This window comes from Crocuta crocuta, unplaced genomic scaffold (assembly GCF_008692635.1).
Source record: "Crocuta crocuta isolate KB4526 unplaced genomic scaffold, BGI_CrCroc_1.0 scaffold184, whole genome shotgun sequence".
NCBI lineage: Eukaryota > Metazoa > Chordata > Mammalia > Carnivora > Hyaenidae > Crocuta > Crocuta crocuta.
The window spans coordinates 919,057-946,441 of record NW_027530006.1 but is presented as its reverse complement, the minus strand read 5'-3'; the positions used below and the strand labels follow the sequence as shown (position 1 = coordinate 946,441).

General features: G+C 48.6%; 1 protein-coding gene across 1 annotated transcript in view; it reads right to left on the bottom strand.

Annotated features, from left to right (window-relative positions):
• The window catches only part of SSUH2 (ssu-2 homolog), a 70,819-nt gene that overhangs the window by 13,953 nt on the left and 29,481 nt on the right, over window positions 1–27,385 (bottom strand). The window contains exons 4-6 of the mRNA XM_077763748.1: window positions 2,161–2,259; window positions 1,693–1,774; window positions 12–134 (exon numbers count right to left, since the gene is read on the bottom strand). Of these exons, the coding sequence (XP_077619874.1) occupies window positions 12–134; window positions 1,693–1,774; window positions 2,161–2,259 (304 nt within the window). The remainder of the gene's footprint in view (window positions 1–11; window positions 135–1,692; window positions 1,775–2,160; window positions 2,260–27,385) is intronic.

Sequence of the window (27,385 nt, the reverse complement as noted above, 5' to 3'; positions counted from 1 at the left end):
TTCCCCAGCACAGCGTCTGCTGCTTCAGTCCCTGGATGATGAGGTCACCGGCAACTGTGCTGCCGTAGCAGCATTTGGAGCTCACGAAGCTAAGGAGGGCTTCGCGGGCCACTTCCTCTGTCACCAAGGGGACTCTGCTGGGGACAGACCACAGAAGCAGCATCTCTGGAAAGGGCCTGCAGGCTCATCAGGGCCAGCCAGACCCCGCTTGATGCGATTGGAAACGGAGGTCAGGAGAAGGTAAGGAACAAGCCGTGGGCCCAGTGATGGAGAGACACTCAGGGGTCCATCTGGGGAAGGCAACTCTGGCAGAGGGACTGTGTGAACAGATGTCCAGAGGACAGCACTTCTGCTGTGGCTGAGGTTCGGGGCTCAGGAGAAGAGCTGAGACAATTTTAGAACACACATGCATGTACACACACACACACACACACACACACACACACTTATAGATGAATCAGGCCATTTTACAGATGAGGAAAACTGAGGTCTGAAGAAGATGTCACACAGCTGGGGGGAAGCAAAGTTAGGCTAGACCACACTCCTGCCCTTGGGGACCTTGCCCTCAGCCAGAGGAGCTATGAGCAGTGTTCACGAGAAAACCCCCGCCAAGAACGACCAGGCCACGGAGCCCACGGGGACCCACCGTGAGCCTGCTGGGCCAGCGTGGCCCTGGGTGGAAGGCCGACCACAAATGGCCCCTTCCTCGGCCTTCTCTCTGGATGCCTCTCTCTCCTGGAAAGCTCTTTCCTGAGGCCCAGCTGCCATGTCCCCTCCTGGTAAAGCCCTCTCTGCCAAGACCTCCAGGAAGCAGAAGCCCCTCCTTCTTCCTCCCTCACATCTTCATTTACTCCTCCACAGCAGCCGGACTGCACACAGCAAGCCCCTCTCATGCACCACGATGTCTCCAGCACCTCTGGCCTGGTGCACTGACGGGCCTGCATGCATGCAGGAGGCGTGGGGCCCAGAGTGGCTGAGAGCACTCCACAGAAAAAGCAGGGTCTGCCCCGGGCATGGAAGGTGGGCAGCCAGGGAGGAGAAGGGGAGGCACTCCAGGCAGCAGTGGGGCCAGGAGCAGCCAGGAGACTCCTTGAAGGCAGGATACAGCCACCCAGCCAAGAGGCCAGACCCAGAAAGTGGCGGCGGGGGTGGGGGGAGGGTTCCACCTTCTCCCTGCACAAAGCTGGCTGGCTGGAAAGCCAGAGCTCTGTCCAGGGTCCTGGGTCCAGGGGGTCAGCAAACACCTTCTGCAAAGGACTAGAGAGTAAATAGTTTAGCTTCATGGGCCATACAATCTCTGCCTCCATCACTCACCTCTGCTGTCATAGTACAAAAGCAGCCACAGACAGTAAGTGAATAAATGACATGGCTCTGTTCCAATAAGACTTGATTTACAAAAACAAGCAGTGGCTGGATTTGGCCCAGGGAGCTGTAGTTCACAACCCCTGGTCAACACTATGCTTCTCAATCCCAGTTTGGTAGCCAAACAGCCGAAAGGGCTTGGTAAAGTACACATTCCTGGCCTCCATCCCTGGAGGATCTGATCCAGTAGGTCTGGGCTCCTGATGCACTGTCAGGGCTGAGCTCTGTAGACCCTAAAATCCCCGAGGAGGGCTCTTGGCATGGTGGGGGAGGGGCATGGTGATGTGAGGGTCACCACATGTGATCCTGTGTGATAGCACCGCAGCTCACCTGTGCTCCAGAAACGAGGACCAGCACCTTTGCTCCAGAGCTCTCCCTGGAGCCTCCGAAGGTGGGAAGAATATCTGCTGTCCTGGGGGAGAGGGGAAGAGTCAGGGGCTCAACATCCTGGCTCAAAGGCACAGGTATTTGCAGGGTGAAGGAAGAATAGACTGGCTGAATGTAAGGCTGGATGAGACAAGAGGAAAGAACCTCACATCCTAATGCATCTAATGCAAGAAAAAGTGGTTCTCACCACTGATTCCAGTCTTAAATACACATGAATATGGTCATGGAATGTTCATGGACATAGGGTTGATGTCTCCATGTGCTCCTTTTCCCTCCCAATGGTGACAAGAGGCTTCCCAGGGGCCCCCAGGGAAAGGGGGTTATCCCAGCACTGGCCTCTTCCAGGTAGGTCTCCCCAACCAGCATAAGCCCCAGCAAGAGGCTGTAGGAACCAAGACCCCACAGACTTACCACCTCCTTGAAAAAGCCAGTCATAGCTGGGCAGTCGCTCCAGGAGTTCAGCTGGGGGCGCCACCGGACTCTCAGCCTCAAAGCTGAGGTCCACCACACCTGTGGAAGGAGGGCGGTCCTGAGCCTCTGGGAGGCGGGGAGTCAGCGCTGACTTTGCCAGGAAGCTGATATGCCCGGGTGGGCGTGTTATAAAAAGGCTCACAGCTTAACTAAGCCAATGTCACTCTGGCACCATGGGACACAGAACACATCTGCAGAGCAGGCAGGGATGGGATGGGGGTGTGGTGGTAGCAGCGATAATAATGATGAGAAAAACACTCAGAATGGCAGCTCCTGTTTGCTGGGTGTCTACTCTGTGCCAATCCCCATGACAGGTGCTATAGTAACATGATCATATTCCATGACCCTAGGAGACAGGTACTGAATTAGAGATGGTCACACTTTGATGCTTCGGTCTTCAAGTGGTGTGTCTGTGTCTCTTCCCCTGAACCTGGGCAGGCTTGAGGCTGCTTCATGCAAGGGAACACAGGGGAAGCAATGAAGAAACCACAGCTTCTACTTCTTGTCTCTTGGAGCACTCCCACTTGGAGTACCCTCTTTTGGAGCACTTCCTCTTGAAGCACTCTCTCTTGGGGCACTCCCTCGTGAGCCCTGAACTTCCATGTATATATCAGCTATCCTACTGGGGAGACCACATGGACTATAGGCAGGCTATAAGACTACATGGAGAGAGGCCCAGCAGAGCCCAGTCTGCTAGCCACTCCACCATCCTACTGAGCCACCAGGCATCTGAGCAAAGCCATCATGGACCCGCCAGGCCAGACCAGCTGCCTGCTGAATACCGTTGAGTGACCCTGTCATGGACTGCAGGTCTGTGTCCCACCCCCATATTCATATGTTGAAACCCCGAATAGTATGACAAGGTAGGACCTTTGGGGGAAGTGATTAGGTTTCGATGGGGTCATGTGGTGGGGTCAGTGCCCTGCCAGCAAAGGAAGGAGTCCAGAGTCCAAGGATCTTTCTTCCTCTGCCCTGTGAGCACACAGTGAGAAGGTAGCTGTCTACAAGCCAGAAGTGGACTCTCAGCAGATAGCGGGTCTATGGGTGCCTTGATCTTGGAATTACCAGCTTGCAGAACTAGAGAAATAAATATTGTTTAAGCCAGGAAGTCCATGGTGTTTTGTCACAGCAGCCCAAACTGACGAAGACAGACCCTAATCAATGATACAAGGAGCAGATGAATTAGTCAGCTGAGTCTGCCCAAATTCCTGACCCACAAAATCATGAACTACAATAAAATGGTTGTTGTTTAAGATGTGGAGTCGTTTTTGGTGCAGCTTCCTCTAATGGGGTAGAGTCATGGTGGGGTCCCGAGCCGACCGCCAAGAAAGAATTCTTGGGATGTCTTCAATGCAAAAAGATGATTTTATTAAAGCCCGGGGGCAGGACTCATGGGAAGGAAGAGCTACCCCGAGGACTGTGAGGAGAGACCGATCACACACTCGGGAGTTGGGGGAGGTAGAGTCAAAGGGAAATTTTCAAAGGGATTTTCACATGCCAAAGAAAACTCAAGAGGATACCGGGGGCCTAGTTAGTTACCAACAAGCCACAGCTGTTTTCTCCTCTAAAGCATCACCACCAAGACAGCAGGGAGTTCCTGGAGAAACGCCATACCCTGCCTGCCTTAAGTACTCATCAATGGGCTGCAGATTATAAGGAAATTCAATTTTATCCGCCATTTCCATCTGCCTTTGTTTCCCACATCAGGAAATCTTTGCTCTGGGACCCCCCACAAACCTAGCAAGACTTTCTCAGGACCACACCATGGTCGGGGCTCCTCCCTTCCCTCCCTGTCTCCTCTCACAGGGGTCCAACCTGCAGTGTAGCCTGCAGGGGGTCCCTGCCCACCCTTGCTGCCACCCCCTCCTCTCTTCCCTTCACATATGTTTCCAAGGGACCTCAGACACATCTAATGCCATCTTGGTATCTGCTTCTTGGGTGATCCAAACTGACACATAATATTACCCCATTCTCCCAGAGAGGAAATGGGCTTAGAAAGGCTGTGGCTTGTCTAAGATCACATGGCCAGTGAGTGATGCACTGGATTGAGAGCAAGACTTGTCACTCTCCAAAGTCCATGTCCTTCCCACGTACTTCCCCTGAGGCAACCCCTGTGGAAGGGTCACTCACTATATATCTGCTGTTAAAACCTCAACTTATACACCTGAATCTAATATAACACTGTGTGTTAATTACATTTCAATTCTCAAATTTTAAATTTAAATTTATTTTGTTAACTTTTAGTTACTTATTTGAGGGGGGAGGCAGATAGAGAGAATCCCATGCAGGCTCCATGCTGTCAGCACAGAGCCCCACGTGGGGCTTAGTTTCACAAACCGTGAGATCATGACCTGAGCTGAGATCAAGAGTCTGACACTTAACCAATTGAGCCACCAAGGTGCCCCAATGTAAATTTAAATTTTAAAAAACACCTCAACTTGATCTGCAGGCTATGACAGAGATACACAGCCCTGAGACTGCAAAGAGGAAAGCATAATATAAGCACTGGCCCCCAGAAATGCTAGACAACTCATAAAGTACCTCCTCACACCTGTTGCTACACCCCACTCACCCACCTGGTTATATAGAAGGTGGGACTTCTGACTCCACTTGACATGAGGAGTCTGAGGCTCAGAGCGTATTCAGAGGGTACACAGCCATGAAATCAGAGCAGGATAGACACTCCTTGCTCCAGTTCCACCACATCAGGCCACCCCTCAAACCTGAAGCTCCCAAGCTGGGGGACAAGAACCCCTCAGCTCTGTCTTCCCAGTGGCCAATTTTATTATGGGAAGTTGACTTTAAAAGGGCAACCTGATAAATGGTCGGAATTAGCTCTGCATGAAATCACTGAACACACTCAGGTCAATGGCTAGTCTGTTTTACCCCCTAGATCCTGCCTTTTTATTTTCAGCTCTTGAAAGCCTAATAGCTCTTTCCCTTTACAAAAATAAAGAAATAATATGTCCTGTCCTTTCAAGCTTAATAAAAACAGAGACCAGAAGAAGAAACAGATCTTGTAAACTGGAGCAGCGGAGGCTATCAGGAAGTGGGCTGAGAACAATGGAGGGAGGAGGGATATCATTAAGACAAATGAACCTTCTCATTCTACCACTCCCTTCAAATTAGGTCTCGGTCCTCTGACAATAAGAAATCACTAAGTTTTCTCCTTGCAGGAAATTTACAAAGGAAGCTGAGATAAGAGAGTGTTTCTAGATACAGAGGTGCCTTTTGGAGCAGGAAAACTTAACTTTGTAAGCAAATGATTCTGCACAGAAACAGGTGAGAGACCTGGGACAGATGTGGGTGTGACGCAAGGAGACACCATCCCAGAGCTGCACAGAGGTGCCTGCCCACGTGTCCTGAAATCCTCGACATGATAATTCACTGGGAACTATTATTCATAACTTGGTTCTCAATATTGTTTGCTCCTACTAAGTTTATTATCATTTTAAGCTATTTTCACCACCAGGGATCTGCAAATATTTTCTGCAAATGGCCAGGGAGTAAATATTGTAGATTTTGTGGCCCATACGGCCTGTTTCAATTACTCCACTCAGATGAAAGCAGCAGTAGATAATGCACAACTGAATAAGCATGACTTTGTTCTGATAAAACTTCACAAAAACAGGCAGTGGGTCAGACTTGGCCCTTGAGCTGTATTTTTCCCACCCCATCTACTTTGTAGATATGTTTGAGGGGGTCACAAAGAGGAAGGCTGGAATTTGAATCCATGAGCCCATTTATCAGAATTAAGGATGAAGGTCAGAGTTGGACTGTAGCCAAGAGTGTCTGGAGTCAGAATTCCTGAGGCAAGGTGGTTAGGAACCACCGAAGACGTCTACTCTGTCACAAGGGCCCGTGATGCCAGGAGGTCCCTACTACTCAAGCTGCTTTCCATGGACCATAGTCTCTGTTACAGTTTCTATGCTCTGTTGACCCAAGCCAAGTCAAATCTCCGTTATATCAGCAACCTGGTGCCCCATCATTCCAGAAACTTTCTCCAACGGATGCTAAAATGTGGACAACCCTAATGCTGACATGTGTCATAGCGAATGAGAACCAACTGGCTCTCACTCCCCAAATTAGCCTTTTAAGGAGGGGAGAGACTACTTAAAAAAATAAAAATAAAAACATAAAAAAAAAAAATGACTCAGACTATGATACATCTGAGTCAAGCACTACATGACTCTGTACCAGCCACACATCCTTGCAGAAGTAACCCCATCCCCCAGCTGTGAAACAGGGGATGATATCAGTGCCCATCTAATGAGACAGGGTGCACACAGCTCATGGCCTCAAGCCTGGCATTTAATAATGTTCAGTCAATGCCTTAGACCTGAGGAGGGCAAGTCTTCCTCTTTCTTTGTGCTCCTTTAAGCCAGGGGACAAGAGGTGAAAATGTCAAGCACAGAAAGAAAGGCAAGACCTTCATAGCCCTCTCCCCAGGGAAGGCCCCCCACCCAACTCGGAAGTCTGGAGTCTGCTGAGGCATCCATAGTCTCCAGTGCTAGAAGACAGAGAAATGCCATATGGCTGCTATGTCCAGCTGGAAACCAAACAAAGAGGCAGGAAGAGGGGAAGAATGAGAGGTGGGAAACTCAGAGCTCCATCCATCAACGAGGAGCCACCCTGACCTCTCAGGGCAGTAGTAATTCGTCAGAACTAAATTAGTTGTGCCATTATGTTATGTCCAAAAATAAAGGACTCCAGGCTGAACTACAGGCAGATGCATCATTTCCTGTGCATATCTCAGCGGGCACAACAGGAATGTGGACGTCATGGGTCATTGTGTGACGCCCAGCGTGGGGCACTTCGAAGGGAGCCCCCAGCCAGCCACATCACTGTTTCCATGGGGTTGGGGCTGAGTTCCACAGGGCCACCCCACCCTATACAGGCATTGTGTCCTGAGGCTCACAAAGGGATGGTGCCGGCATGATCTCTTTTGCACTTCGTGACAGCCCCTGTTTTCTCTGCTTCGAAGAAGAACAAGATGAGACTCAGAGATGGGATTTGGGACAACGAGCTCAAACATTCATAGCAGAGCCAGAAAGAAAGAGTAGTTAAAACTCACATCCTAGAGCACCCGTGTGGCTCATCAGTTAAGCGTCTGACTTCCGCTCAGGTCATAATCTCTCAGTTCGTGGGTTTGAGCCCCTTATGGGGCTCTGTGCTGACAGCTCAGAGCCTGGAGCCTGCTTCTGATTCTGTGTCTCCCTCTCTCTCTCTGCCCCTCCCCTGCTCATGCTCTGTCTCTGAAAAATAAATAATTGTTAAAAAAATTTTAAAAACCCTCAGATCCTAATTCTAAGCCAATGGCCTTTCCACTTGGCTAAACATGGTACTGCTCCACACCAATGGCATCAAGCAGTCGCTGAGAAAGCTTTGCAAAGCATCCCTAAGGTGGTGCTCACCAGCCCCAGCTCCTTTTCTTTTGTGTAGAAAGGAATTTTTCTGGTGGAGCAGAGTGTAAGCACTGGACAACCTCTTTAACTTCCACTTTTTAAAATGCCATTCCCTTTATTTCAGAGGATAAAAGGAGTCCACACCTCCTGCCTCGGATTCCAGTACTAATCGTCTTAAAAGCACTAAAATCATGCCACTTCTCTGCTCACACGGCTCCCTAGTGCCACCTTGCTTTTGTTTATTTCATCTCTTGCCTCTTCCAACAGGGGTGAGAGCCCCTTTAAGACAGGGAAGCCCCCTTCCTGTATATAGTCGATGCACAAAAATGCACTGTGATCTATACCCTTAAGATGGGGCAGGAGAGACTCAGGGGGTCTAATCCACACAGACATAAAAGGGATGGTGTTGGCCAGGAGCAAAGAGGACAGGCGTGCGGGGGGCTGTTGTTTCATGGGGTCAGAGATGAAGGGACTACCGGAGATGCATGGCGGCGATCATATTCCCACAAGAACAGGAATGTATTTAATGTCGCTGGGCAGCACCATTAAAGATGGTTAGAATGGCAACTTTCATGTGATGTGTATTTTATCACAGTCGAAAATAATAAAAACAGGAGAGTCAGGTAATCACAAGAGAAAGGAAAGAAAAAAGTCCTCCTTTGCCAAGAAGAACAAATAATTGGCTACGTTATTTAAAAGTCTTCGTACTGGGGCACCTGGGGGGCTCAGTCAGTTAAGCATCCAACTCTTGCTTTCAGCTCAGGTCACGATCTCACAGATTGTGGGTTCGGGCCCCTCATCAGGCTCTGTGCTGACCATGTGGAGCCTGCTTGGAGCTCTCACTCTCTCTCTCTCTCTGACCCTCCTCTGCTCACTCTCTCTCTCAAATGAATAAATAAACTTTAAAAAATAAGAAAAAGCTTAAAAATAAAAAAAATAAAAGTAAAACAAAAATAAAAGTCTTTGTAGCAAGACCAGAAAGTCTGACCGGGACATCCCATCTCTTAAACACCGCAGTGGCTCACTACTGCCCACAGCTAACATCTGATCTCCTGTAGCGGAGAAGGCTCTGTAATAACTGGCCCTATAGCACCTGTGGGACAGGAAGAAAAGACTCTAGTCTCCTCTCCCCCGAGGGGAAAAGCCTTCCCATGCAGCCCAGAGCAGAGTGAGAGAAAACAGTCAGCTGTGGGAAGGGGAGGGGGTGGGGATAAAGAACAGAGCAGAATGGGGGAACTGAGAGAAGAGCCTGCTTAAGGCTCGAGAGAGGAGAGGGGGTGTGGGGAGCTTTGAGGTGGGAGCCATTGAGAACACATCTGGGAGAGCAAACACGAAGCCCACCATGGGAGCGAGACCAGCTTCAAGAGAAACAGGGAGAAGTTTTCCTTGGCATTCTGCAGGCCTCTCTGGGACGCCAGGGGAGAACCCGGCAAATGCCACAGCGGATTTTCAATTAGATGGGATGTGGAACACTTGCTTTGTCGAAGTGTCATCATGCCAAGATAGGGTGTGGGGGGTGGGATTTGCAAGCACGGCCTTGTCCCCTGGGGACACTGATGTTTGCATTCACCCTGGCACACGCACCATGCCATTCCTCCCAGGCCCCTTGTTCTGGCTGTTCCTGCCCATGACACACACACCCTCACCCCATTAGGCTGGGCTCGGCCTAGACCTGACCTGCAAAGCCTGCCTGGATGTGGGTCCCCCTCTCCGTGCCCCTCAGTACTTTGCTCCACTCATTTGGCTTCTGCCAAATGGCTTCCAAGAGTTATTTGTAAAACATCCACCTGGGGTCTGCCTCCCCCACTGGGCTTTGAAAACTTGGAAGGCAGACCAATGAATCGTCCTTATTCCCCAGCCATGAGCACAGCACCAAATAGCTAGCCTACTGCGTGGTCTGGGGGGGAAGCCACTTTACTGTTTAGGGCTCTGGTCTTCTTTCCCTACAAGAGGGCTCAGGGAGTACGGTCACTGACAGGAGCACTTGGGAAGATGGACAAGAGAGGTCTCTGCCGATGATTTGGGAGAGTCCTTGGGATGATGCTTTCTGAGCTGTAACATGATTTCACTAAAGCATTTTATTCCTTGTTCCCCAACGGGGACACTCTATCTTTCCATTAGGAATTGTGGGGCCCACAAGCTCCTTCCGGAAATGTCACGTCTGCAGGGAAGACTAGATGGGACCCAGGAGGCCAGAACCAAGTTGGCAGGGAGGACTGCATGCCTGGTGGCCAGGCCTCCATCCTAAGGGGTGTGTGAAATATGCTAAGGCACCACAGTCAGCCACCAAGGCTCTTGGAAGCTGGGCCCCGGCCGGGAGTCCAGCATCTTTCCCACCATCTTATTCTGATAGCTTAACCCAGTCTCTAGTCTCCAACTCAGAGCTGGGGTGGGGGGAACGCTAAGGAACAAGCCTTTGGGGAACAGAGTTGGCTAGGGTACTAAGGGAAGTGGGTCACTGATGGCCTCAGATCACTGCTCTGAGCACTGCCCAGCTATCAGGGCCCAAGAGAAAGGAGGTGCCACCTAGGTCCTATTGTCCAGAATGGCAGTAGCCCCCTCCTCAAATTATGGGGGACCCTATCTTATTTGAAGAGGTTCTTGCATACCATTTCTGGGAGGGGGCTCTGTCTGTAACAAAATAAGTTCTATTACAAGGGATATGATTTTTAGAATAGGGGAGGGGATTTTTCTTCTTCATCTTTAGGCTGGGACATCTCCCTATAAGAGAAGAGCAATTGAAATGACATTACATCTGGGACCACTGGAAAAACAGGACCTGGTCATGCTAGAAAAGTAGACTCTGAAGGCTTCTTATTTTAAACAGGGAACAGACATGTTCTGAGTAGCCTTGGGGGTGGGGGATAGAATCAAGACCTAAGAGTCCACCAAAGAGTTCCAGGGAAAGAGATATCAATGCAATGTAGGAAAGAGTTCCTCATGACCTCAGCTATGGAAGGGGGACCAGCCCATCACTAGATGTGTCCCAACCAATAACAGGAGATGCTGCCTCCAGCCGAGATTGCTGTCAGAGGCGTCCCAGCAGCCACGGTGGCAGTGCTAAGAGGTCTTCACGGTGACTGCCACATGGGTGCCACATCCCAGAATGTCTCTATCCATGTCCACTTTGGTCCCAAAGTGTGTCACTGTTAGAAGAGAAGAAGGGGGGAAATAGTGGGGGAGAAGGAGGGAGGTAAACCATGAGAGACTCCTGAATGCTGAGAACAAACTGAGGACTGATGGATGTGGGGGGAAGGGGGGGGTGATGGGCATGGAGGAGGGCACTTGTGGGGATGAGCACTGGGTGTTATATGGAAACCAACTTGACAATAAACTATTAAAAAAAAAAGAAGAAGATATTCTTTCTCTGAAGCTGCCCACATTACAGACTCAAAACCTGAAGGGACAACATTTTCGTGACTGGGGAGAGTAATTCATTTGGGATAAATGGCAGTCGCCTAGCAGTCTCCCTTTCTGAAATCCGGGCAAATATTGACCGAGTTCCAGATTTCATTAGTGTTGCTTCTAAAAACTTTTCTGGGGGCGCCTGGGTGGCTCAGTCCAACTTCAGTTCACATGATAATCTCACAGTTTGTGGGTTCGAGCCCCGTGTTGGGCTCTTTGCTGACAGCTCAGAGCCTGGAGCCTGCTTCAGATTCTCTGTCTCCTCTCTCTCTGCCTCTACCACTATTGTGCACTTACTCTCTCTCTCTCTCTTTCTCTCTCTCTCTCAAAAATAAACATTAAAAAAATAAAAACTTTTTCTGGATAGTCCCATACCCTGCAGTAGACCCAAAGTTTCAATTATATTGGAAACCAGCATGGAGGGTGACCCTAAGACAGAATCAGAGTTTTTAGAATTTTAAGGGAACTAAAGAGTTTACCCTACTCTCACCTGGCTTACCAAAAGTCATGATGCCAAAACAGAAACAGTACAGGTGATATTTTTCATGAATAGGACATTTAATTCTAAAACTCCGGAAGACATTAATCCGATAATTTTCTAGAGTCAACATTTATTCCATGCCGACTCTATTCTGAGTGATGTTGTAGGCACTTGTCATCTAATTAATCTTTTACTAATTCTTCAAGATGACATGATCTCTATGTTAATTGTGGGAAGTGTAGCTCAGAGAGGTTAAGTGACTTGAGCAAAATCAGCCAGCAGTCAGGAGGCAGAGCTTGGATCTGACTCCAGATCTGATCTAGCCCATTGCCACTAAGAGAATCTCTGATTATAAATTGCAAGACTGCTAATGAGCAGTGTTTTGAAGAGGAAAAATTTCATTTTAATATAAGTAGAAGCTTATAAGACTATGAATACACAATTTTCAATACATCAGAGATCAGATCCTGCTCAAATACATGCTAAAATATCTCTATACAGTCTCCCACTTCAATACAAAAAGGGATTCAAACAAAAATTTAAATTCTAAGATTCACATGGGTTTATTTCATATCCCACCTCAGCTCTGAAACTTAAAGCTTTGAGATGCCTACATGAAAGACAATAGTGTGGGACCTTCAAAGTCACCAAGTTTGGAGACTGTGAAAATGTACTTACTAGTGTCACAGGCCTCTCTGGGACTCAAATGAACGCTGACAATGCTTTTCTGCCCCCCAGAAAAGTATATTCCTACAACATTTTGCCCTCACCTTCATGTTCCTTAAATTAAGAACTCCTGACTCATCTCCTTTTATAGATGGGGAAACTGAGGCTCATAGAGGTTAAATGACTTGCCTGAGGTCACACAGCCAATTCACAAGCAGAGGCAGGGCCTGAACCCTAGCCTCCCAATCCCCATTCTGATAGTCTGCCACATTGCTCCTTCCAAATCAGGATCAAAACATAGCACATTTTTAAAAACATAGCACATTTCTTCCTAAACTGCCATTTCCTTCTTTATCTCTTTAAATAGTCCTTAGATTGTATTGTATTTCTGTCCCAGGAATGATAGCCTTGGGGTTATGAGGTCTGTTTCTCAAGTGGTAATGAACAAGCAGCTCTTTGCAAGAGGAAGATCATAAGTAAAGCCCTTCCATGACATTTCTTTAAAATTAACTTTATCTCAGAACAGAGCCCNGGGGGTGGGGGTGGGGGTGCTGTGAGCCAGAGAAAGGAAGACTGAAGAAAGCAAGACTTGGACAGTGTTACCGTGATCAGGGAGAAAAGTTCTGGTTGTTACCATCCTCCCCCACTGCCCAGAGGCACCTAATTGAAGAACAGCCAGGAGGCTGCAAATGAGCTTTAAGGAAGGAAGGAGGGAAGGAAGGAAAGAAGGGATCCTCTCAGCAACACAGACCTAGAAATGAAGACAGCACGGAGGCCAGAGGGAAGGTTCTGGTCAGCAGTGGCCACAGAAGTGGGCGCCCTAGGTCGCCCTAGCTGTACTTACTGTCGTCTTCACTCAGATCCCTGTCCATGGTGCAGACGTCCAGCCAAGGAGGTGTCTGCCCTCCCAGTGGGCTCAGGCCGCTGGGATCTGAGGGACCACCCACAGCCCCTCCCAGAATGCCAGGCCCATTGTTACCCGATTTGAATACAACAGAGGGAAACATCTCAGGGGAGCAGAGTGGCCCTCAGAGCTGCTGCTCTGGACCCAATCTGCAGGGGTCCTTGGAGCTCCTACTCACAAGAACTTCTACTTGCCAGGCTCTCACAGGGTGCCTCTAGTCACTGGTGCCCATTTTTCTGAGCTGGGATTCAAACCCTCATCTGTGTGACTCATGAGTCGGAGCTCTTGACCACTGTGCTAGCTTGCTTATCTGTTGGAGGCAGGCTTCTAAGTGTCGTCAGGTCACAGAGGAGGGGATACAGAGACATGTAATAACACACAGAGGTTACCTCCTCCAGGGGAAGAGAAGATATGGGTGGCATCTCTGAAGTCTCTAGTGCCAACCTCCTCATCTCACTGGGGAGGCAATGAGGCTGGGACCATGAGGTGGTGCTCCGAAGCCATGCGGCACGTGATTGGCAGAGCCAGTGCCCAACACAGGCTGCAAGCCACTGCTCTCACCACCCCAGGCTAGCTCCCCGTGAAGCATCTGTGGGCTTTTCAAAGTCTCTTCCTGAGCCTTTTGCACTGGAGTTTGAAAACACTTCTACCCAACACTTAGAGGACCACTCCTCTCTTCTGGAGGAGTCTGGACCTGGGTCTCCTGGAGGTGGAAGCAGACAGTTGTAAGCTGGAGTCAACAGCCCTGCATTCTTGGCAATGACGTCCCACGCCTGGGCCAAAGCAGCCTTGCTCCATAGGGTGAAGCAAGTACCCCATTCCCTGCTTGCCCACCCAGCAGTGGCCAGAGGGTTGTACTATGATTTCCTTCAGTGAAGACTGGCTTTTGCACTTACCAAGGGAAGCACTGTGACCAACTTGTCAGCGGCTTGTCTTGGATGGCCACAGGTCATGCGCAGATGGTTTCAAGGAATCCCACAAAGTGCCTTTGGTCTCTCTGTCCCTCTTTCACCATCACCATTCACTGCTCACCCCCAACAGAATGCTAGCGGTACAATTTGGCAAATGCTTCTTAAACACAGGAAGATGTCACAAATAGGTTTTTTATGGCTGGTAGGAGCACCAAATTTCTTAAATTTGAGAATTATGTAAGTTTCATTACTGCATGTTCATGAGAAAGACCCAGATCTTGAAAAATAAATACAGGGTTTTATTTTTATGGACACTATATGTACCCTACTGGATATAGTCTTATAATACCTTTATACATTCAGCAATTTTTAAGCGCTTGTAGAACTAACTCCATGGTAACAAGATTACCATGAATGTGTATGTCTGTGTGTGCACATATTTTACTCTAAACATGTTGTGTATATGTGTCTATGTCTGTCTATGTCTGTATGTGTATGTCTGTGTTTGTGTGTGTGTGTGTGTGTGTGTGTGTTTGAGCCTAAACACAATAGACAGATGATGGATGGATGGATGGATGGATGGATGGATGGATGGATGGATGGGTGAATGGATAGATAGATATACAGACAGACTACATGAGGCTTAACTAAAACAATAAACCACTATTACACCTCAAGTACTTTTTAAGCAGCAATATATGTTTGCTTAAATCCCTCAGCAGCATTTGAAAGAAACAAGTATAGGAAATTATTTTAGTGGCAAACAAAAGGAACAGAATATTAAATAGAGCTGAGTATTAAAGAAATCAGAAATCTGGAGCCTGCAGAAATGTAGATAACCATAAGTTTTATCTTAAGAATGAGCATTCAGACCAAAGCGTGTGGTAGTCACTTGCTGTGCATGTTAATAAACATCTCTTAAAATACACAGAAGATAAATAAACCAACTATTAGACCTTTCTAATCTTACTTAGGCATGAAGACAGGACAGGAAAGCAGTCAGTAACCGTGTGCTTGAGTGACTAAGGGCAAGTAATATACCCCTTGCCACCTAGTATTCATGGTGTGAGCAGGAACAATCTTCATTAATTCTAGGACGCAGGCCAGCATGAAGCTAATACTGGTCCCCACCTCCTGCTTGTAACAAAGGGGCTTTGGTGTGAGAAGACAGGCAAGATCTGTGTGCCAGGCTTCTTACACTCATTCTATGTCCCTGCTATTGATGTCAGCAAGTGGGTTCCTTAGAGCTCTTCTTCCTGAACCAGTCCTCAGAAGTCCATGGATATGACCCATCACTATGCGTTCTATTCATGGTAAGTACTCATGAAACATTCCCTGGATGAAGATAGCTGCCCAAGAGCTGACTCCACCCATTCATTTCTGACTGCAAACCTTGTTTGTTCTTGGAAACAAAGTCTATGTAACCTCACTGGATGATCTCTGGGTCTGAAGGATATGTGGCTGAGGGAAACAGGTCAGGGTGGTGGAGGGTTTAGAAGGAAGTCAAGAAATCACATTGTATGACTGCAGTTGAATATGATGGCAAGAGAAACGGAAGGGTTTAACAAATACTTTCGAGTATTTTTAAACATTTTTTATAGTTCTTGTTTATTTTTGAAACAGAGAGAGACAGAGCATGAGCAGGGGAAGGGCAGAGAGAGAGGGAGACACAGAATCTGAAACAGGCTCCAGGCTCTGAGCTGCCTGCACAGAACCCAACGTGGGACTCGAACCCACAACCTGCGAGATCATGACCTGAGCCAAAGTTGGACACTTAACCGACTGAGCTACCCAGGCACCCCTACCTTGGAGTATTTAAATGACTGTCCTGGGGGAAGAGGTGGCAGAATGTACTCTCCGGACACTCACTAATGAGCAGGTGTGCTGAGAGCTGAGAGCAAATGGGGGACCATTTGCAATTTACCAAAGGGAGGGTCTGTCTAGTGAGTAAAGTGTAAAGCTTCTTTCCGTTTGATTGGGCCTATCTGAAGATTAAAGCAGAAGCATGACAATTACACAAAGTGGGCAGTAATACAATATAACAGTTCATGGCTTCAGAGGTATAACCTGTGTTCAAAGCCCAAGGGTTCCTTTTTGGGCATCCCTGGAGGGCAGGTGAGGGGAAATGCCCCCGGGGGGGAAGAACTGTGAACAATGCACCTGGCTGTGCATTTTGCCTGCAAGAAGAAATGGCCACAAGGGAAGGGAACTGGTCTACACCAGTTCATGGGCTATGGAAAATGGCTTAACGGGATGGTCAGGAACTTTGGGAGGAACATCACTGGAAAACTGGTGACAGGAGGTTTGAGGAAGAGGTATACTGAGAGATTTCTCTGAATGGATAAGGAATATATCCCATGTTGCTGCTAACCAACTTCAGCAGAGGGGGATTTCAGGAATCAAGTGTTGATGACATGACCCAATTGTGGGCACACCAGTCAGGTCTTTCCTTAGCCACCGCTGCCATTGCCAGGATGGTCAAAGGGACAGGGAAGGAAGTTGTGCATGGGTTTCTGCTCAGCAGTGCTAGCCTGGCTGCAGCTAAATGCCCAGGCTGCCAGCAGCAAAGACCAACACTGAGCCCCAATATGGAGCTATTCTCTGAGGTGATTAGCCAGCTAGCTGGTGGCAAGTTGATTACATTTAACCACTTCTATCATGGAAAGGGTAGCGCATTGTTCTTCTGAAACAGATACTCTGAATATAGATTTGCCTTCCTTGCACACAATACATCTATCAAAACTACCATCTCTGGGGGTGCCTGGGTGGCTCAGTCAGTTAAGAATCTGACTTCAGCTCAGGTCGTGATCTCATGGTTCATGGGATCAAGCCCTGTGTCGGGCTCTGCTCTGCTCGCAGCTCAGAGCCTGGGGCCTGCTTCAGATTCTCTGTCTCCCTCTCTCTCTCTGCCCCTCCTCTGCTCATACTCTCTATCTCTCAGAAGTAAATATTAAAACATTTTTTTAAAAAGAGAAAAGTAACTTCAATCTCTAGACTCTAGCAAAAAGGGAGCAGCAGTTGTATCTTCTGGGACTAAAGACATGATCAGAAATTATCAGTTAGCCAAGTGCCCTGCTTTCCAATTCCCTCCCACTATAGCTCGTCCCCTTGGTGACCACCACTATTTTTTCTCCCACCAAAATGGTGGCTACCCAAGATGGCCACTGTGTCTCCTAGGCTTCCTAATTAATTCACCTGGGCTGGCCCTGGGCTCTAGTTTCTCAGTCCAGTTGGTAGGAAGCAGTCTGTAAATAATACAGATTCCCAGGCTGCACCCCCAGAAATCCTGATTAAGTATGTTTGAGGTAGAATCCTGGGTTGTATCTCTTTTTACAAGAGCTCCAAGCAAGTCCAACTCAGGTTGTCTACACTTTTAAAAATACCAACATAAGGAAACCACTCAGGGTAATTGAGCATTCCAACTTCTTTCATACAAGAGTCATTTTAAGATGCAACCATTAGATGTTTAATGTGGTTACCTCACCATCTGTCTTAGGTTTTCCTTCTCATGGAGGAATGGGGTACTTCCTTGGACTCCAGATGAAGACATGCTAGCAAGGTAGGTACTAGAGTGGGGTCAGTCTCTCATCAACTCATGGGTTTTCATTTTCTTCCTTGAAGGCCACCAGCCTTATGGGGGTGACAGTAATAAGCACAATGAGAATTGGGGAGGCATTTTAGAATCACAGCTGTTGCCTCAGTGGGTGGCAGCCCCACGCTGAGTAACCAACCCTAGGACCCTCAAATACAGACGCGTAACCATCTGCTGACAAGCTGACGGCACCAAGAACTCACCCAGAATTTTAAATTATTCAGGATTTGGCCATTTTTACATGTAGGCAAGTGAAAGGCTCAATTCCAGTCAAGGCAAGGTGTTGTCACAATGGTGGTGATGGCCGTAAAGTACTTTAAAAATGTTATCGTGGAAAATGTCTCGTAACATGAAATCTACCAGCTTTACTATTTTTAAGTGAACGGTTCAGCATCATTAACTGTATTCACAGGCTACATCCATCACCACCATCCCTCTGGAGAACTTTCCCTTCATGCTCCACTGAAATTCTGTGCGCTTTGAACTCCTCATTCCCTCTCCGCCAGCCCCTGCCAACCACCGTTCTACTTTCTGTCTCTAGGAATGAAGACCCTGGAACCTCAGATAAGTGGAATCATACAGTATTCGTCCCTTTGTGCCTGGCTTATTTCACCAAGGCTCATCTACACGGTAGCACATATTAGAGTTTTCTGCCTTTTTAAGGCTGAATAATGTTCCTTTCTATGTATAGAACACATTTTCTTTATCCTTTCACCCACTGATAGACATCGGAGCTGCTTTTACCTCTTGGCTACTGTGAATCATGCTGCTATGGACATGGGAGTGCAAATATCTCTTCAAGACCCTGTCTTCAGATGGATCTTTTGGGTATATTCCCAGAAGCAGAATTGCTGGACCACATGGTAGCTCTATTTTTAGTTTTTTGAGCAACCGCTGTACTATTTTCCACAGCAGCTGCACCATTTTACATTCCCACCCACAGGGCCCCAGGACCCCAGTTACTCCTCATCAACACTTGCTGTTTTCTATTTATACCGCACCTCACAGTTTACAAACTGTTATGCTCCACGTGACAGATGTTCTTATTTTTATGTGTGCGTGAGTGACAGATGTTTCTCAAAAGCTCAAAAAGATGAAGTGAGCTGCCCAGGATCACACAGTCAGGAGGCAGCCTGGGGCCTCCTGACTCACAGTCCGGCCTTGTCCCTCTGTCACACAGCGAGATGTGAGCTCTGGTTCCAAATCCAGTCTTGTCCTTTCCAGATAAAGGTCTTGCCCACCATCTAATAGAGCGTTCCATCACTCATTCACCCAGAGAACACTCACTGAGCACCTACTAGGAGCCAGGCCCTGCCCCAGACTCTCTCAGCACTTTGTCTAAACCTGGATCCACCCAGAACCCCCCACAGGAGCCAAGACTGCCCAACAAAGAAATTATGCCCCAAAGGGCCTGGCAGCTGCGATAACATTGTTACTGGCTTATCTGCAGGCTGGTGGCTGGAGACCAGTGGTACTCATGGCAGGAATCAAGGATAGAGTGGAAGAGAATGGTCTTGACACAAATAAGAAGTTTGCCCAAGCGGCAGATTCCTGGAACACTGCACCCAAGCACCCCCTCTCCCTGACAGCCAGCGAGGCTGACACATCCCTTTGGGTTCAAGTCACACGCTTCTGACAACAGAGACAGAAAGCAACACTGAGTTCTTCTGATGCCTCCCATGAATTGCCAGCGATGAATGGAGATGCTTTCATGGGTGCTTTCCCGCATAAACCCTCACACAACCCATAAGGTAGATATTTTTCTCTATAGATAAAAAAACAGAGACTCAGAGAAGGTGAGTGACTTAACTAAGGTCACACAGCTAATGTGCGGCAAAGCCAGGATTCAAGCAAGATCTGTTGGCACTAAGGCCCTAAAGTAGAAACTACCGAACACTTGTGTGCATTGTGGTGTGTCATTGTAAGAAGCCGGGGAGTGGGGGGAGGAGGGGGAAGTGACCACAGTGACGTGGTCTTCACATCAGAAAACAGCCTGGTCCCTGTAAGTCTGGCTACCCAGTGTTCTTCCTGGCTGACCAGGAAAACAATGGAGGAGTTATTCCTGCAATTCCTTGGCCTTCTAGAAGGTCACCCTTCCACCCTCCCCTTTTCTGGCTGAGTGACAACAGTCTGAACCTCTGTTACTCTGACAACAGGAAAGCCACACTTCAACAAGCATCCCGCCCAGGTCTTTCTGGAAGTTCCTGAGGAATGCTCACCATTGCACTAATATGCACTGGGTTCACACTTGTGCACCCTGGTCTGAGGCTCTCCCCTTCTTTCACCTCCTCCAGACCTCTGCTCCTTCCCCCTCCCCTCATGGACATGAACTAGGCCCTGTCTGTAAGTCTCTAGAACAAGGCAGACTCACTTCACAAAACTCAGCTGGGGAAATCATGAAGCACAAAAGAAACGTAACCTAGACCATGGGCACATTGCAGCTCCTCGATTCCACCAGTCTTGACTCTTCAGGGAACCCCAAATGCACCAACTTTCTGAATAGACTCTGGTCTGCTACCATCTTATAAGGGTCTGGTTCCTTCCCTGCAGTGGGGTGCTTTAAGGGGGGGGCAGGCACCAGGCACACACACCCCAGCTCAGGTAGCAGTGATTGATCAAAGCCCAGAGCCAAGGCCTCACCTGGGCCACCCTGGAAGGGGAGCCTGTTTCCCAAGCCACTCTGGCTTGAGAGTCAGGTGGCTGAGGCCTGGGCTGCCTCCACTTTCCTTCACACAGCTGATCCCAAGAGCACCCCAGCTGACTTCCTACCTGCACATCTTCCCCGGACAGTGGCCTAGATAGGATCTCTCCCTGCGTCGCGGTTCACGAAGACAGGGGGATTGCCATATCCCTTCACATCACAGCAGCTGCTGGGGTAGTGACCTCAGGCAGCACCATGAACTGTAGATGCTCTGCCCCGTGAGGGCGTCTACATGGACCTGCTCGGATGTGTAACAAACATCTCCAAGCCCACCTGGCCAACCCCAACTCCTGACATCCACCGCTGACTGCCCTCTTCCCTCACCCACCCCCCGAACTCCTGATGTCCACCCCTGACTTCCCTCTTTCCCTCACCCACCCTGAATTCTTGATGTCCACCCCTGACTCCTCTCTTCCCTCACCCACCACCCCCCAAACAACTCTCCAGTGTCAGCAAGTCACACTGTGTCTAGGCCACATCACATTCTGACCACTTGCTCCCACGCGTGTCTGAGGCCCCTCCCCTGTCTCCTGGGTCACTGCAGGGGCTTCCTCCCTGGTCTTCCTGCTGCTCCCCTCGTCCCCTCCACCCCCAGAGCCTGTGTCAACAGGTCCCTCAGACTGATGCTTTTATAACAGCCAACGGTCACACAATAGCTCTCCTCTTTCAACACCCTCCTGGCTGCCATCTCGCTGGTACCGAAAGCCAAGCCCTTGCTGCGGCCTGTGAGGGACAACCTGCACCTCCCTCCACTACCATCGTCACTGCCATGTTCCCCCACTATCCCCACTCCAGCCTCACCAGCCTCCTGTTCCCAGACCACACCAAGCACACTCCCACCTCAGGGCCTTTGCACTGACTGTTTCCTCTGCCTGGAATTCCCTTCCAGACCTCCACACAATTCACTCCCTTTTCTCTTCATGCCTTTTCTCTTCATGCCTTTCTCAAATGTCACCTTCCCAATGAGGCCATCCCTGGTCTTCTCTTCAAAATTGAACACCACACACACACACGCATGCGCACACACACTATCACCACCAGCAAATCTCCAGTGCCCTATTCTGGTTCCTGCTTTTGTTTTTCTTCATAGCACTTACTACTACCCAACACATCAATCATCTTACTTTCCTATTTACTTTGTTTAAGATCTATTGAATTACCCTAAAAGCAGACTGTAGGCTCCATGAGGACAGACTGTTGTCTGTTTTGTTCACTGCTACATGCGTAGGACTCTGAAAGGGGCCTGGAGAATAACAGGTGCTCCATAAACATATATGATGATAATAATTCACAGTCCACATTAGCATGGAAAAACTTTATCACCTTACTTCTGGACTTCTCAGCAGGTTTCTCCAAAGATGAATTTGTTCTGTCATCGGGGGCAGGGTGGGGGGAGAGAGAGAGAGAGAGAGAGAGAGAGAGAATGAGAGAGAGAATGAATAATTTTTAAATATTAGAGGCACATTGGTGGCTCAGTCAGTTGAGCATCTGACTCTTGATTTTGCTCAGGTCATGATCTCACAGATCATGAGCTCAAGCCCCGTGTTGGGCTCTGTGCTGACAGTGCAGAGCCTGCTTGAGATTCTCCCTCTCTCTGCCCTTCCCTGCTCTCTCTCTTCCTCTCAAAACTAAAAAAAAATTTTTTTAATATAAGTTTGTTTCTGTTTTTAGACCTTCACATTTTTCAACAACAGAAGAATTCAGTCTCTACGTGCCTCACTACAGGGACAGCAGAAGAGAATTCACTTGGCCCTGAGGCTCAAATGCTAAACTAAGGCTCCTCAGAAGCTGGAAATAAGAAAGGCTCTGTCCCCGTGGGGTCGGGAAACTGGCTGGTGACAGCTGGAGATGCAGCCCGTGGCACGACTCTGGAAGGTGCAACTCACAGGGCTCTTGAGCAGCTCCAAGGTGATGACCAGCCAGGCTGCTTCAGACACAGCCAACGAGGGCCAGTTTCTATGGCCTGGCTGATGTCCTCTCTGGGCTAAAAACTTGGGGAGGTTTTCATTCCTGGTTCCTGGCAGGCAAGGAGGACAGAGTGGTTTGTTTCCAGCAAAAGTCAGAGATGTTGATCTCATACTGAGCAAGGCTGCCCACCAGCAAGTCCCCGCACGTGGAGCTATCCCTCCAGTTCTCCCTCCCTTCCTCCTAATCCAATCCATTGGTCTCCAAATCCAATTTGGAATTTGAAAAGGCCAGTCCATTTGGTCACTTAAATTTTCAACCACAAATTCAATTTGCTTTGCGAGGCAACGCCAGCCTCCCCAGGCCTCGGGACAGCACTAACCCCTAGTCCTGGGACACAGAGGGATGCTTCGGGCATCAGTGTTTCAGGGTCCAGCCCGTGCCTCCCCCACCACCCGGCAAGGAAGGGAAGCAGCCAGAAGAGGGTCAGCATGTGGGTCATGAACACGTGCTGGCATCTCAAAAATCCCTTGTCCTACCTCCGCACGGTACACACGAGGAAAGTGAGGCAGGCTAAGGGATTTCCCCACGGTCACATGGCAGCGAGTGGCAAGCCACAGTCTAGGATTTTGTCTAGGACAGATGTGCTTCATGCTTCGCACTGAGGTCCCCAGATGTGAAGTGACTTCTGAAGGCCACACGGGGAGCTAGGAGCTGGCTGGGACTAGGAACTGGGCATTTTTTCACTCATCACCAATAAGCTTTGACTCCCCGCAGAGACCCTGATGGGTATTGGAGCCACAAGTGATATCAGACACAGCCCCACTAAGGGGCCTCCCAATGAAGGCAAAAATGGCAGAAGCGATTTCTCCTCTCTGCCCTGATGTTGGGCCTCCCGTCTTTTGCCAGCTGGAGACAAAGCCCTAAGCTAGGATAGATGCGCTGCCATGACTCGGATTAATTATCTTCCTGCATGGCCAGCCCCTCCCTTCCTTGGCCTCTGCTTGGCCGCACTGCACAAATGCCTGCAGCCACAAACTGGAACCCCCTAGTTATCCTCAACTCTAGCCTCTGCTCACCATGGACGCCACCTGCCAATCATTCCTCCCCATCTTTGTAGGGACTGCCTGGTTCTGAATCTCCCCCACACGCCCCACCCACCTCCACGCTGTGCCCCGCCTCCTCTCACCCCAGCTCAGCGCCAGGGCCCAGGGGGAGGGGCTCTAACCAAGGCGCATGCGCTCTGGGGACGAGCCACGGCTAGGCGGCGGGGGAGGCGGAATCAATCATCAGCCAAGCGTGAGCACAGTCAGGGTCCGCAGGATGCTACAAGCGGACACTCTTTTCTCCACGTGAGTCTTCACCACACGGAGCCCACGTGGGCTTCTCTCTGCTCTCCTGCCTCTGCTTCACCTGTTCACACTCACCCCAGGCTCTCAGGGTCTCCCTGAGTCACACGGGTAACTTCCGGACCCAGAGCGTGCGTGGCTTCACCGGCCCTCCGTTCCTCCTCATAAAACATCCCCAAGGCAGCAAACCTTGGTGTCCGCTGCCTCTCACAACATAATCCTGCCAACTTATAATGTCTACCGAGACTGTCTCCCTCTCTAGAAGGGAGGGTGAGAGAGAGAGAAAAGAACAGAAGGAGCAAAAGCTCCCTCCTGCCTCATTTCAGTGTGCATAAATCTCCTGCTTCAGATCATCTATGGCTCCCTATTATCATCACTGTGAAGTCCAAACCTTCAGTGTGGCTCCAAACAGCTTTTGCAGCCTTAACCCTCACACTTTCTACTGACCCACCCATGTCGTGAGTTCTTGGTCACACTACCCTCTTACATGACTCCAATATCCAAACCCTCATGACTCCAAGCCTTTGTGTGTGCAGTTCCCTCCATCTGGAACATTCTCCTCCTCAATTCTCCGCTGTCAAACTCCTACTCGTTCTCCAAGGACCACTTCCAAGACGCCCTCTCCTATGAGAAGCCCTCTCTGATTTCCCTGGGCAGAACTAATTGTCATCTCCCCCTCGTCTCCACACCCTTCTCCACAGTGTGGATTTATGGATATGAGCACGTGACTGGCTGAGGCTGGAGGGGCGCAAGCTGGGAATCGCTCCTTGAATGACCATCCTAAGGCACATCCGTTACACCTTGCTTCCAGATGTCAAACTTGATGTGGAGAAAGAATGTACAGCAAAAACCCAAGACAACAGCTATAGGAAAGGACAAGGCTGAATGCCTTGGATCTAGATACACACACACACACACACACACAAATGGAGACTCTGTGCTATACAACTGAAGCCATCAATATTGCTGGACGCATAGGTGCTCAACGTTAATCACAGACCCCAAAGCAGGAAGAGGGGACCTTAGACACCATCTGCTCCAAACCCTCCATCTCCTTTCCCCTTTTATTTCCCTTCACTATTATTTTTTATACTTATAAAAGAAATACCTCAATGCTGTGAAAAATCAAACCCACAAAAGATTAAAAGTTAAAAATTAATGACTCCCTACCTAAAATGTCCATATATAAATTTATGTCTAGATCTGCACATGTGTGTACATACACTTAGAACTTTTTAAATCATAAAGAGATTATACTATAAATATTACTCAGCACAAAACATATCACAGATAGCTTTCTGTGTCAGCACATATAGTTTTACTCTGTTCATTTTTGTAAATTTCATAGCAAATTTTTCTTTCAGTGTGCACTTATGAGACACTTATGCATCCAGGCACTGGGGTGGATGCCAATCACAGAGACATGACTGAAACAGGAGTCATGAGCCTTTCTCTTTATTGATAATCATTCTTTTTCTTTTGTTTGTTTGGATGGGTTCTTTTCTCTTGTAAATTTTGTTGAAATGTAACACACATCATAAAAGTGTAAATATCTCAGGCATGAATGATAAATTTTCACAAAGTAAAGGCACTCATGTGATCAACAGTAAGATCAAGGACAGAANCAAGGGTAATCACTCCCCTAACTTGGCCAGAGCTTGGTTTTGTTTGTTGTTAAACTTGAAATACTTGGAAGTCATTGAACTTCTTATACTAGGTACTTACATTAGTCAGCTGGGGCTGCCATGACAATAGACAGGGTGGCTTATACAAGAGAAATTTATTTGCTCACCCTTCTGGAGGCTGAAGTTGGAGATCAGGGCACCAGCAGGGTGGGCTCTGGGGAGAATGCTCTCCTTGGCTTGCAGATAGCCAGCCACTCATTGTGTCTTCACATGGTGAGGGGTGGGGGGAGAGCAAGCTCAAAGGTGCTCTCTTGTCTTATAAGGGCACTAATCCCATGATGGGGGGCCCACCCTCCTGATCTCATCTAACGCTAATCACCTCCTGAAGGCACCAGCCCCAAATACCATCACATTATACCAAGCCTTGGTTAGGGCTTCAGTGACTGGATTTGGGGGGAATACAGCATAGTGCACAATGGGCCTTTTTTGTGTCTGGCTTCTTTCATACAATGTTACATTTGTAGGAATTGCCCACGGCATCCCACAAGGATGGAAATCCCATCCTTTTCCAATATGTCATAACATTCCGTGGTAGGAATGTGCCGTGATGTATTCAACCACACTTCTCTTGATGGATTCCCAAATTGTTTCCTATTTTTTGCAATTACAAAAAGCATTGTGGTTAAAAAAAAAAAAAGCCCTTGGCATACACCTGCACATGTGTGCATGTTTCCACAGGGTACATTAGGAGAAACAGAAGTTCTGTAACTGCCTTATTTTACAGACAGATGCCGGAGGCAGGGGAAAGTGTGAACACCTCAGTGTTTCAGTGCATGACTTCCCCGCGTTCACAGAGGGTGACATGAGTCTCCCCAAAGTCACAGTGGACAGTCTCTGAAGGTCACAGTGAATGGGCTTCCCAAGGTCACACTAAGTGAATGCTCTCCACAAGGTCACACTGAGTGTCCACCTCAAGGTCACAGTGAGTGGGTAGTAGAGGCAGTGCCAGGGACACACTCCCCTGCCCTGCCCCACCTGCCCCATCAGTCCATACTACGTCTCTCTACATTGAAGACTTTCACTTGGAATTAGTTATACACACAAACTCCTTAGAATCCCAAACACGCCTCAGGCCGGTTTTCTGACGTTTCAAGCTGACTTTATGGAGAGAAAACTCTGCCCATTCCTTTGTTCAAAGCAAATCAGGCAGCCTACTAATACAGCCTCAGAACCATACAGTGCTCTTCCCAGGTAACACTTGATGGCTTCTGAAGCTGAAGACTGGGATCACCGGTGTGTGGCGGGGCCGGGGGAGGGAAATGGACACAGGCCTCGATTTGGAAAGCCCACTCTACTCTTTTTCAAGTTCAGGACATCGGGGAAACGTTTCAGATTTCCCCACTTTTTTCCTTCCCCTTGCACCACTGGGGAGCAGGGAAAATTGAATTTCAAAAGAATATTTTCCTAACTAAATATAAGCCTTTGCTGCTATGAAAACAAGGTTTTGTTTTTGTTTTTAATAAGAATGTGTGTCCCACTTCAACAATGGCCAAGGAAATAAGATTTTCAGAGAGAGAAAGAGTGCAAGCAGAACACACAACTCAAAAGGCTTCGTATTTAGGCTCAGAATTGAGAAACCCCAAATCTGGCAACACACCCTCCCTCTTTTTTTGTCTCCTACTAAACAGCTAATTTTCCCATCAACAAGTCTGCAGGAAAGGGAACAAAAGGTCTGGCCCAGGACAAATTGTAGTATTTGTATTCCAACAACACGTGGGAAATGAGAGCTCTTGGAATAGTGTGTGCAGGCCAGGGGAGGGGTGGGGGTCCTTTGGAAATCAGGGGGCCAGGATGGGGGGTGGTCAAGGGATGCAAGCAGCCAGGCCCCACGCAATCTTGCCATCGATTTTCATCAGAAGAACAAAAGCAATCAGTTGAACCAGAGTTTGGATCCAAACGTTGAACGTGACCTGGCTAGCCCCGTGCCCTTTCTCTGGGCTGCGGTTTGTCTGCTGGCGGGGTGAGGCTGGAGGCTGGCCCAGAGAAAGGAGACCGCTAGAAACTGCCCCCTCACCAGAATGTATACTACAGACGAGAGGCAGGAGAGCAATGAAAAGGGTCAATTGACTGTAAGTGTGCTTCAGAGCATACTTAGGACCAGATTGGCACACAACCTGATCATTTCAACTCCCAGGCCCCGGGCTCCCCACAACCAATATTA